The sequence below is a fragment of the Oncorhynchus mykiss genome, chromosome 17 (genome assembly GCF_057628025.1).
Source record: "Oncorhynchus mykiss isolate SJ-2025 chromosome 17, ASM5762802v1, whole genome shotgun sequence".
In the NCBI taxonomy this organism is placed as follows: Eukaryota; Metazoa; Chordata; class Actinopteri; order Salmoniformes; family Salmonidae; genus Oncorhynchus; species Oncorhynchus mykiss.
The window spans coordinates 75,679,447-75,691,896 of record NC_143038.1 but is presented as its reverse complement, the minus strand read 5'-3'; the positions used below and the strand labels follow the sequence as shown (position 1 = coordinate 75,691,896).

At 45.4% G+C, this 12,450-nt stretch overlaps 1 protein-coding gene across 1 annotated transcript; it reads right to left on the bottom strand.

Annotated features, from left to right (window-relative positions):
- Positions 1-2,709: 2,709 nt before the first annotated feature.
- On the bottom strand, positions 2,710-4,808 carry LOC149976505 (E3 ubiquitin-protein ligase RNF186-like). The gene is made up of 3 exons (XM_090204321.1): positions 4,761-4,808; positions 3,942-4,519; positions 2,710-3,708 (listed from the first exon to the last, which is right to left on the bottom strand). Exons 2-3 carry the CDS (start codon positions 4,262-4,264, stop codon positions 3,633-3,635), a joined length of 399 nt encoding a protein of 132 aa, XP_090060447.1. The 5' UTR covers positions 4,265-4,519; positions 4,761-4,808; the 3' UTR covers positions 2,710-3,632.
- Positions 4,809-12,450: the final 7,642 nt, after the last annotated feature.

Here is a 12,450-nt window from a genome sequence, read left to right as displayed (position 1 = left end):
TGGGTGGAGATTATAACAGAACATGGCCAAGATGTTCAAATGTTCATAAATGACCAGCATGGTCCCCAGGTGGACTGGGGACAGCAAGGAGTCATCATGTCAGGTAGTCCTGAGGCATGGTCCTAGGGCTCAGGTCCTCCGAGAGAGAGAAAGAAAGAGAGAATTAGAGAGAACACACTTAAATTCACACAGGACACCGAATAGGACAGGAGAAGTACTCCAGATATAACAAACTGACCCTAGCCCCCCGACACATAAACTACTGCAGCATAAATACTGGAGGATGAGACAGGAGGGGTCAGGAGACACTGTGGCCCCATCCGAGGACACCCCCGGACAGGGCCAAACAGGAAGGATATAACCCCACCCACTTTGCCAAAGCACAGCCCCCACACCACTAGAGGGATATCTTCAACCACCAACTTAGGGCCTCTATAGACTGATGTCTCCTCATTAGGGCCTCTATAGACTGATGTCTCATCATTAGGGGCTCTATAGACTGATATCTCCTCATTAGGGCCTCTATAGTCTGATGTCTCCTCATTATGGCCTACATCGACTGTTGTCTCCTCATTAGGGTCTATATAGACTGTTGTCTCCTCATTAGGGCCTATACTGACTGTTGTCTCCTCATCTGAACCAATCGTCCACTGCAGGAGCCTCGGTCTGATTCTGATACCACAGTGCCAGAACCGGCATGTACCCCAATACACACTGAAAGGGGGAGAGGTTAGTGGAGGAGTGGCGGAGCAAGTCCTGCGCCATCTCTGCCCGGGGCAAGAACACTGCCCACTCCCCCGGCCGGTCCTGGCAATAGGACCGCAGAAACCTGCCCACATCCTGGTTCACTCACTCTCTACCCATTATTCTCGGGTGAAAACCTGAGGTGAGGCTGATCGAGACCCTCAAACGTTCCATGAACACCCTCCAGACTCTCGAAGTGAACTGCGGACCTCGTTCAGACACTATATCCTCAGGAACCTCGTAGTGCTGGAAGACGTAAATAGGGCCTCCGCAGTTTGTAGGGCCGTAGGGAGACCGGGCAGAGGGAGGAGACGACAGGACTTAGAGAAACGATCCCTCTTTATGTCCAAAAAACTCAGTTTAAATTGCCGCGTTATGCTCAGTAATGCATTGTCTCAAATAACATCCAGTGAATTTGTAGAGAGCCAAATCAAATTACAGAAATACTCATCATAAACATTGATGAAAGATACAAGTGTTATACATACGATTAAAGATAAACTTCTTGTTAATCCAGCCACTGTGTCCGATTTCAAAAAGGCTTTACGGCGAAAGCAAACCATACTATTATCTGAGGATAGCACCCCATCAAACAAACACAGACAATCATATTTCATCCCGCCAGGCGTGACACAAAACTCAGAAATAAAGATATAATTCATGCCTTACCTTTGAAGATCTTCTTTTGTTGGCACGCCAATATGTCCCATAAACATCACAAATAGTCCTTTTGTTCGATAAATTCCATGGTTATACACTCAACCCTCATTCTGAACAGCCCTACTTCTTCATTACACAAAGGAAAAACATCAACCAATTTCAAAAGACTGTTGACATCCAGTGGAAGTGATAGGAACTGCAAGCAAGAGCCTTAGAAATCTAGATCCACATAGAAAACCCATTGAATAGAGAGTGACCTCAAAAAAAGATTTTCCTGGATGGTTTGCCCTCGGGGTTTCTTCTGCCAAATAAGTTCTGTTATACTCACAGACATCATTCAAACAGTTTTAGAAACTTCAGACTGTTTTCTATCCTAATCTACAAATAATATGCATATCCTAGCCTCTGGGCCTGAGTAGCAGGTAGTTAACTTTGGGCAAGCATTTCATCCGGACGTGAAAATACCGCCCCCTAGCCTAGAGAGGTTTAACTCTCTGTTCCCCCATGTTTGTTTGTATGTAAGACTGTCCGTTATTGTGGGGTCGCATTATTGTGTTGTATTTGTCTATTTTGAGTCAATTACGTTTATTACTCATATCTGATGTCCTGCACCTGACTCCTCTACACCAGCTACACATAGGATTGATTACATATACTACGTACTGCACTAGCTGGTCTCTGGTCTAAAGTAGTATACTATATAAGGAATAGGGGCCATTTCAGACACAATCTGTCTGTCTATTTGAAGAGCTTCTTCATGGTTTCAAGACAGCCTAGTGACCAATTCAATAACTCACATCATGTAATGAAACGTACACAACCAAAACAGACATGAGTTCCACCAATCAGAGAAGGACTTCCTATAAACACACCACTTCGGTACAGCTACGACCAGAAGTGACCCTAAGCCTTTTCCTAACCTTTAACCTCATTCTCCTTACCTGCAACGTTAATTCCCCTAACATGCTGCATAAATTCTCCTAACCTGCAACGAAGAATTCAATTCCGGTCATAGCTTTAACAAAGTGATGTGTTTTTATGGAATCTCATATGCAAGAATGCATACAGGGTTCTCTGAGACATGATTAGACAGAGAGTGATTTCAGTCATGTACTGCACACATCAAAACCAAGGACAGTGGAATGTTTAGGGTTTGCTTTGTGTTTTAGGAAATAGTAGTGTAGAATGTGTAGTGTATTAACACCCCCAACTCTATCTGGGGTCCATAAATAGTTGGATATCAGACAGTTACTTTCCTAATGTAATGATAATAATAAGCTATTTCACAACTCTAAGACAGGGTTATTTTAAATTGGATGTATTTATTAACCAATAAATATAATTCCAGGATACAAAAACCTGCTCTTCAAACAGAACAGATGAATTAAACATGTCCAATGAGGATAAACAAATCCAACATCCCTGATTTGGGGGACTGGAAATGATGCAGACAATTACATTGATAAAATAAACAATCTGCAATATTAAAGCTGTTCTAAAATGATGTCATAATAAATACTAAACCTCCACTTCCCTTCACGCAGTAATACACCTTTTATCAAATCATTAAACATCTATTATCTATTATCTGTCTGTCTATTCAATTCAATTCAATTCAAGGGGCTTTATTGGCATGGGAAACATGTGTTAACATTGCCAAAGCAAGTGAGGTAGATAATATACAAAAGTGAAATAAACAATAAAAATTAACAGTAAACATTACACATACAGAAGTTTCAAAACAATAAAGACATTACAAATGTCATATTATACATATGTGTACAGTGTACAGTGTTGTAACAATGTACAAATGGTTAAAGTACACAAGGGAAAATAAATAAGCATAAATATGTAAATATCTATCTATCTATCTATCTATCTATCTATCTATCTATCTATCTATGTCTGTCCATCTATTCATAACTTCCTTTATCTTTCTTTCTTCCTCAATCCATTTAATATCTTATTTTTTATTTCCTCCACCTATCCATCCTTTATTATTAATATTATAATTTAACCCTTATTTTAACAGGTTTGTTGACTGAGAACATTACACATACCCAAAGTCAATCAAACACAAAGCATATTAACAATTGGTTCAATCTTGCTTCATTATGTAAAATCACCGGTCGGTCCTGTTTTATGAATTAGCTTCATTACTCAATGAGTATCTCCTGCTCTGAAATGGGAAAATCCAGGCTTCTTTCTCTGCTCTTCGTCTTCTCGGTTTACAGTACATTGTGCTTCATCCTCCTCAGGAAATTCTGTAGTTTGAGCCTCAGGCCACAATGCCTTGATGGAGAACTAGAGGACAGGAGAGAAGGGGAAATAAACAGAAGAGAGAGAGAGAGAGAGAGAGAGAGAGAGAGAGAGAGAGAGAGAGAGAGAGAGAGAGAGAGAGAGAGAGAGAGAGAGAGAGAGAGAGAGAGACCAAAAGATACAGAACTAAATGTTAGGAAGATCAGAGAACAGAGGAATGTATCTCCAGGTTTCTAAATCAGTCTATCAATCCATCCACCTTTGCCTGGGGTACTCACCATGTGTACTGTGTAGTGGTCCGTGTCTGTCTGTTAGCTCCCTTCCACTCTTCCTCCTCTTCCTGTTGTCTGTCTAGTATCTGGTCCCAGATCTCAGTGTTAACCCACAGCGACCCCGGCAGGGTGAGGCTGGGCTCGGTGCAGGTGATCCAACGGCACAGGGGGCAGCAGACTGTCAGTAGGCCGCTTTGGAGCCTGGACATCGCCTGCAAGCACAGCCCACAGAATGTGTGCTTACAGTGGAGCATCCGAGGGATCTTCTCCCTGCGAGAGTAGGGCTGGAGGCAGACACAGCACTCCATGTCCTCGCTCATCAGACCCATAGCTGGCTGGCTGGGGTGTGGATGGATGGATGGATGTGGTGTGGTGTGGATGGATGGGTGAATGGATGGATGGATGGATGGACAGCTGGAGCGCAGAGGAATTCTGGACGGAGTGTCAGTGTCTTGGCAGGAAGACGTGGGGTTTAAACGCTGGTCTGAGGTCAGTGTTCCCCTTGTGGTTTAATACGGTCCTGGTTTGGATTTGATGAGGATGAGCTGATCCTAGATCTGTGCTTAGGAGCGTAGGTCAGGAACCTGCAAAAGACATTAAGATGTTAAATTAAATTAGACTCAGTGACTTCATCACTGGCACTATGTAAACATATCTAATGTGATAACGTATCTTAAATCAACAGGTTGTCAGGTTTTTCTGATTAGACATGAAGAAAAAAATATCTTGAAAAATATCACACACATTTATAACATCCATAGTTATCAGATATAGACAAACCTTTTCACTTTTATCATTATCAATGAGAGAGAATATTTTACTTACAGGTTCTGGAAGATTTTCAGCCCAGTGACCAACTATCCTATGACAAAATGTTGTGTGTGAGTGAGAAGAGTGTGTGTGCTCCTATTTTAAGCTTTGAGGGAGGAGACAAAATGTTGTTTTTTTCCCAGAAAGGGCGGTCTCTCACCTGCTATACTCTCAGGTGAGGCAGGAAAGTTCCATGGAACGAGTTAAACACTTCTAGGTCACTTCTATAGCATAGTAGGACACTTCAGGAGAATTGCCAGGGTTGCGTATTGACATTTTCAGGGCAGGTGTTCATGTCTACAAAGGGCACGTACACTGAGTGTACAAAACATTAAGAACACCTGCTCTTTCCTTGACATAGACTGAGTGTACAAAACATTAAGAACACCTGCTCTTTCCTTGACATAGACTGAGTGTATAAAACATTAAGAACACCTGCTCCTTCCTTGACATAGACTGAGTGTACAAAACATTAAGAACACCTGCTCTTTCCTTGACATAGACTGAGTGTACAAATGGTGTTCCTAATGTTTGGTACACTCAGTGTAAGTCCAGTTTATGACGGATCAATATGTGAAGGGGAATTTCCACTAGAGAGGGGGAAGCACTTATACAACCCTTTCTGTAGACTTGTAGATCCTATCTGTGGATTTGTAGAACCCTCTCTGTGGACTTGTAGAACCTACTCTGTGATACTTGTAGAACCCTCTCTGTGGACTTGTAGAACCCTCTCTGTGGACTTGTAGATCCTACATGTGGACTTGTAGATCCTGCATGTGGACTTGTAGATCCTATCTGTGGACTTGTAGATCCTCTTTGTGGACTTGTAGATCCTATCTGTGGACTTGTAGATCCTCTTTGTGGACTTGTAGATCCTCTCTGTGGACTTGTAGAATCCTATCTGTAGACTTGTAGAATCCTATCTGTAGACTTGTAGATCCTACATGTGGACTTGTAGATCCTGCATGTGGACTTGTAGATCCTACATGTGGACTTGTAGATCCTCTCTGTGGACTTGTAGATCCTATCTGTGGACTTGTAGATCCTATCTGTGGACTTGTAGATTCTTTCTGTGGACTTGTAGATCCTATCTGTGTACTTGTAGATCCTATCTGTGTACTTGTAGATCCTATCTGTGGACTTGTAGATCCCTCTCTGTGGACTTATAGATCCTATCTGTGGACTTGTATTTCATATCTGTGTACTTGTAGATCCTATCTGTGGACTTGTAGATCCTATCTGTGTACTTGTAGATCCTATCTGTGTACTTGTAGATCCTATCTGTGGACTTGTAGATCCCTCTCTGTGGATTTATAGATCCTCTCTGTGGACTTGTAGATTCTTTCTGTGGACTTGTAGATCCTCTCTGTGGACTTGTAGATCCTCTCTGTGGACTTGTAGATCCTCTCTGTGGACTTGTAGATTCTTTCTGTGGACTGGTAGATCCTCTCTGTGGACTTGTAGATCCTCTCTGTGGACTTGTGGATCCCTCTCTGTGGACTTGTAGATCCCTCTCTGTGGACTTGTAGATCCCTCTCTGTGGACTTGTGGATCCCTCTCTGTGGACTTGTAGACCCCTCTCTGTGGACTTGTAGAACCCTCTCTGTGGACTTGTGGATCCCTCTCTGTGGACTTGTAGACCCCTCTCTGTGGACTTGTAGACCTCTCTCTGTGGACTTGTAGATCCCTCTCTGTGGACTTGTGGATCCCTTTCTGTGGACTTGTAGACCCCTCTCTGTGGACTTGTAGAACCCTCTCTGTGGACTTGTGGATCCCTCTCTGTGGACTTGTAGACCCCTCTCTGTGGACTTGTAGAACCCTCTCTGTGGACTTGTGGATCCCTCTCTGTGTACTTGTAGACCCCTCTCTGTGTACTTGTAGAACCCTCTCTGTGTACTTGTAGACCCCTCTCTGTGGACTTGTGGATCCCTCTCTGTGGACTTGTAGACCCCTCTCTGTGTACTTGTAGAACCCTCTCTGTGGACTTGTAGAACCCTCTCTGTGGACTTGTAGACCTCTCTCTGTGTACTTGTAGATCCCTCTCTGTGGACTTGTAGAACCCTCTCTGTGTACTTGTGGATCCCTCTCTGTGTACTTGTAGAACCCTCTCTGTGGACTTGTGGATCCCTCTCTGTGGACTTGTAGACCCCTCTCTGTGTACTTGTAGAACCCTCTCTGTGGACTTGTAGAACCCTCTCTGTGTACTTGTAGACCTCTCTCTGTGGACTTGTAGATCCCTCTCTGTGGACTTGTAGAACCCTCTCTGTGTACTTGTGGATCCCTCTCTGTGTACTTGTAGAACCCTCTCTGTGGACTTGTAGAACCCTCTCTGTGGACTTGTAGATCCCTCTCTGTGTACTTGTAGAACCCTCTCTGTGGACTTGTAGAACCCTCTCTGTGGACTTGTAGATCCCTCTCTGTGGACTTGTAGAACCCTCTCTGTGGACTTGTAGAACCCTCTCTGTGTACTTGTAGAACCCTCTCTGTGGACTTGTAGATCCCTCTCTGTGGACTTGTAGATCCCTCTCTGTGTACTTGTAGAACCCTCTCTGTGGACTTGTAGAACCCTCTCTGTGTACTTGTGGATCCCTCTCTGTGTACTTGTAGAACCCTCTCTGTGGACTTGTAGAACCCTCTCTGTGGACTTGTAGATCCCTCTCTGTGGACTTGTAGATCCTCTCTGTGGACTTGTAGATCCTCTCTGTGGACTTGTAGTTTCTCTCTGTGGACTTGTAGATCCTCTCTGTGGACTTGTAGATCCTCTCTGTGGACTTGTAGATCCTCTCTGTGGACTTGTGGATCCCTCTCTGTGTACTTGTAGAACCCTCTCTGTGGACTTGTAGATCCCTCTCTGTGGACTTGTAGATCCTCTCTGTGTACTTGTAGATCCCTCTCTGTGGACTTGTAGATCCTCTCTGTGGACTTGTAGATCCTCTCTGTGGACTTGTAGAACCCTCTCTGTGTACTTGTAGAACCCTCTCTGTGTACTTGTGGATCCCTCTCTGTGTACTTGTAGAACCCTCTCTGTGGACTTGTAGATCCCTCTCTGTGTACTTGTAGATCCCTCTCTGTGGACTTGTAGATCCCTCTCTGTGTACTTGTAGAACCCTCTCTGTGGACTAGTAGAACCCTCTCAGTGTACTTGTAGACCCCTCTCTGTGGACTTGTAGAACCCTCTCTGTGGACTTGTGGATCCCTCTCTGTGTACTTGTAGACCCCTCTCTGTGTACTTGTAGAACCCTCTCTGTGGACTTGTGGATCCCTCTCTGTGTACTTGTAGACCCCTCTCTGTGGACTTGTGGATCCCTCTCTGTGGACTTGTAGACCCCTCTCTGTGTACTTGTAGAACCCTCTCTGTGGACTTGTAGAACCCTCTCTGTGGACTTGTAGACCTCTCTCTGTGTACTTGTAGATCCCTCTCTGTGGACTTGTAGAACCCTCTCTGTGTACTTGTGGATCCCTCTCTGTGTACTTGTAGAACCCTCTCTGTGGACTTGTGGATCCCTCTCTGTGGACTTGTAGACCCCTCTCTGTGTACTTGTAGAACCCTCTCTGTGGACTTGTAGAACCCTCTCTGTGTACTTGTAGACCTCTCTCTGTGGACTTGTAGATCCCTCTCTGTGGACTTGTAGAACCCTCTCTGTGTACTTGTGGATCCCTCTCTGTGTACTTGTAGAACCCTCTCTGTGGACTTGTAGAACCCTCTCTGTGGACTTGTAGATCCCTCTCTGTGTACTTGTAGAACCCTCTCTGTGGACTTGTAGAACCCTCTCTGTGGACTTGTAGATCCCTCTCTGTGGACTTGTAGAACCCTCTCTGTGGACTTGTAGAACCCTCTCTGTGTACTTGTAGAACCCTCTCTGTGGACTTGTAGATCCCTCTCTGTGGACTTGTAGATCCCTCTCTGTGTACTTGTAGAACCCTCTCTGTGGACTTGTAGAACCCTCTCTGTGTACTTGTGGATCCCTCTCTGTGTACTTGTAGAACCCTCTCTGTGGACTTGTAGAACCCTCTCTGTGGACTTGTAGATCCCTCTCTGTGGACTTGTAGATCCTCTCTGTGGACTTGTAGATCCTCTCTGTGGACTTGTAGTTTCTCTCTGTGGACTTGTAGATCCTCTCTGTGGACTTGTAGATCCTCTCTGTGGACTTGTAGATCCTCTCTGTGGACTTGTGGATCCCTCTCTGTGTACTTGTAGAACCCTCTCTGTGGACTTGTAGATCCCTCTCTGTGGACTTGTAGATCCTCTCTGTGTACTTGTAGATCCCTCTCTGTGGACTTGTAGATCCTCTCTGTGGACTTGTAGATCCTCTCTGTGGACTTGTAGAACCCTCTCTGTGTACTTGTAGAACCCTCTCTGTGTACTTGTGGATCCCTCTCTGTGTACTTGTAGAACCCTCTCTGTGGACTTGTAGATCCCTCTCTGTGTACTTGTAGATCCCTCTCTGTGGACTTGTAGATCCCTCTCTGTGTACTTGTAGAACCCTCTCTGTGGACTAGTAGAACCCTCTCAGTGTACTTGTAGAACCCTCTCTGTGTACTTGTAGATCCCTCTCTGTGGACTTGTAGATCCCTCTCTGTGTACTTGTAGATCCCTCTCTGTGGACTTGTAAACCCCTCTCTGTGTACTTGTAGATCCCTCTCTGTGGACTTGTAGATTCTTTCTGTGGACTTGTAGAACCCTCTCTGTGTACTTGTGGATCCCTCTCTGTGTACTTGTAGATCCCTCTCTGTGGACTTGTAGAACCCTCTCTGTGGACGTGTAGATCCCTCTCTGTGGACTTGTAGATTCTTTCTGTGGACTTGTAGATCCCTCTCTGTGGACTTGTAGAACCCTCTCTGTGTACTTGTAGAACCCTCTCTGTGTACTTGTAGAACCCTCTCTGTGGACTTGTAGAACCCTCTCTGTGGACTTGTAGAACCCTCTCTGTGTACTTGTAGAACCCTCTCTGTGTACTTGTAGAACCCTCTCTGTGGACTTGTAGAACCCTCTCTGTGGACTTGTGGATCCCTCTCTGTGTACTTGTAGAACCCTCTCTGTGTACTTGTAGACCCCTCTCTGTGGACTTGTAGAACCCTCTCTGTGGACTTGTGGATCCCTCTCTGTGTACTTGTAGAACCCTCTCTGTGTACTTGTAGATCCCTCTCTGTGGACTTGTAAACCCCTCTCTGTGTACTTGTAGATCCCTCTCTGTGGACTTGTAGATTCTTTCTGTGGACTTGTAGAACCCTCTCTGTGTACTTGTGGATCCCTCTCTGTGTACTTGTAGATCCCTCTCTGTGGACTTGTAGAACCCTCTCTGTGGACGTGTAGATCCCTCTCTGTGGACTTGTAGATTCTTTCTGTGGACTTGTAGATCCCTCTCTGTGGACTTGTAGAACCCTCTCTGTGTACTTGTAGAACCCTCTCTGTGTACTTGTAGAACCCTCTATGTGGACTTGTAGAACCCTCTCTGTGGACTTGTAGAACCCTCTCTGTGTACTTGTAGAACCCTCTCTGTGTACTTGTAGAACCCTCTCTGTGGACTTGTAGAACCCTCTCTGTGGACTTGTGGATCCCTCTCTGTGTACTTGTAGAACCCTCTCTGTGTACTTGTAGACCCCTCTCTGTGGACTTGTAGAACCCTCTCTGTGGACTTGTGGATCCCTCTCTGTGTACTTGTAGAACCCTCTCTGTGTACTTGTAGAACCCTCTCTGTGGACTTGTAGAACCCTCTCTGTGTACTTGTAGACCCCTCTCTGTGTACTTGTAGACCCCTCTCTGTGTACTTGTAGAACCCTCTCTGTGTACTTGTAGATCCCTCTCTGTGTACTTGTAGATCCCTCTCTGTGGACTTGTAGATCCCTCTCTGTGTACTTGTAGATCCCTCTCTGTGGACTTGTAAACCCCTCTCTGTGTACTTGTAGATCCCTCTCTGTGGACTTGTAGATTCTTTCTGTGGACTTGTAGAACCCTCTCTGTGTACTTGTGGATCCCTCTCTGTGTACTTGTAGATCCCTCTCTGTGGACTTGTAGAACCCTCTCTGTGGACGTGTAGATCCCTCTCTGTGGACTTGTAGATTCTTTCTGTGGACTTGTAGATCCCTCTCTGTGGACTTGTAGAACCCTCTCTGTGTACTTGCAGAACCCTCTCTGTGTACTTGTAGAACCCTCTCTGTGGACTTGTAGAACCCTCTCTGTGGACTTGTAGAACCCTCTCTGTGTACTTGTAGAACCCTCTCTGTGTACTTGTAGAACCCTCTCTGTGGACTTGTAGAACCCTCTCTGTGGACTTGTGGATCCCTCTCTGTGTACTTGTAGAACCCTCTCTGTGTACTTGTAGACCCCTCTCTGTGGACTTGTAGAACCCTCTCTGTGGACTTGTGGATCCCTCTCTGTGTACTTGTAGAACCCTCTCTGTGTACTTGTAGAACCCTCTCTGTGGACTTGTAGAACCCTCTCTGTGTACTTGTAGACCCCTCTCTGTGTACTTGTAGACCCCTCTCTGTGTACTTGTAGAACCCTCTCTGTGTACTTGTAGATCCCTCTCTGTGGACTTGTAGATCCCTCTCTGTGGACTTGTAGAACCCTCTCTGTGTACTTGTAGACCCCTCTCTGTGTACTTGTAGAACCCTCTCTGTGTACTTGTAGATCCCTCTCTGTGGACTTGTAGAACCCTCTCTGTGTACTTGTAGAACCCTCTCTGTGTACTTGTAGAACCCTCTCTGTGGACTTGTAGAACCCTCTCTGTGTACTTGTAGACCCCTCTCTGTGGACTTGTAGAACCCTCTCTGTGGACTTGTAGAACCCTCTCTGTGTACTTGTAGAACCCTCTCTGTGTACTTGTAGAACCCTCTCTGTGTACTTGTAGAACCCTCTCTGTGGACTTGTAGAACCCTCTCTGTGTACTTGTAGAACCCTCTCTGTGGACTTGTAGAACCCTCTCTGTGTACTTGTAGAACCCTCTCTGTGGACTTGTAGAACCCTCTCTGTGTACTTGTAGAACCCTCTCTGTGGACTTGTAGAACCCTCTCTGTGTACTTGTAGAACCCTCTCTGTGTACTTGTAGAACCCTCTCTGTGGACTTGTAGAACCCTCTCTGTGGACTTGTAGAACCCTCTCTGTGTACTTGTAGAACCCTCTCTGTGGACTTGTAGAACCCTCTCTGTGTACTTGTAGAACCCTCTCTGTGTACTTGTAGAACCCTCTCTGTGGACTTGTAGAACCCTCTCTGTGTACTTGTAGAACCCTCTCTGTGGACTTGTAGAACCCTCTCTGTGTACTTGTAGAACCCTCTCTGTGTACTTGTAGAACCCTCTCTGTGTACTTGTAGATCCCTCTCTGTGGACTTGTAGAACCCTCTCTGTGGACGTGTAGATCCCTCTCTGTGGACTTGTAGATTCTTTCTGTGGACTTGTAGATCCCTCTCTGTGGACTTGTAGAACCCTCTCTGTGTACTTGTAGAACCCTCTCTGTGTACTTGTAGAACCCTCTCTGTGGACTTGTAGAACCCTCTCTGTGGACTTGTAGAACCCTCTCTGTGTACTTGTAGAACCCTCTCTGTGTACTTGTAGAACCCTCTCTGTGGACTTGTAGAACCCTCTCTGTGGACTTGTGGATCCCTCTCTGTGTACTTGTAGAACCCTCTCTGTGTACTTGTAGACCCCTCTCTGTGGACTTGTAGAACCCTCTCTGTGGACTTGTGGATCCCTCTCTGTGTACTTG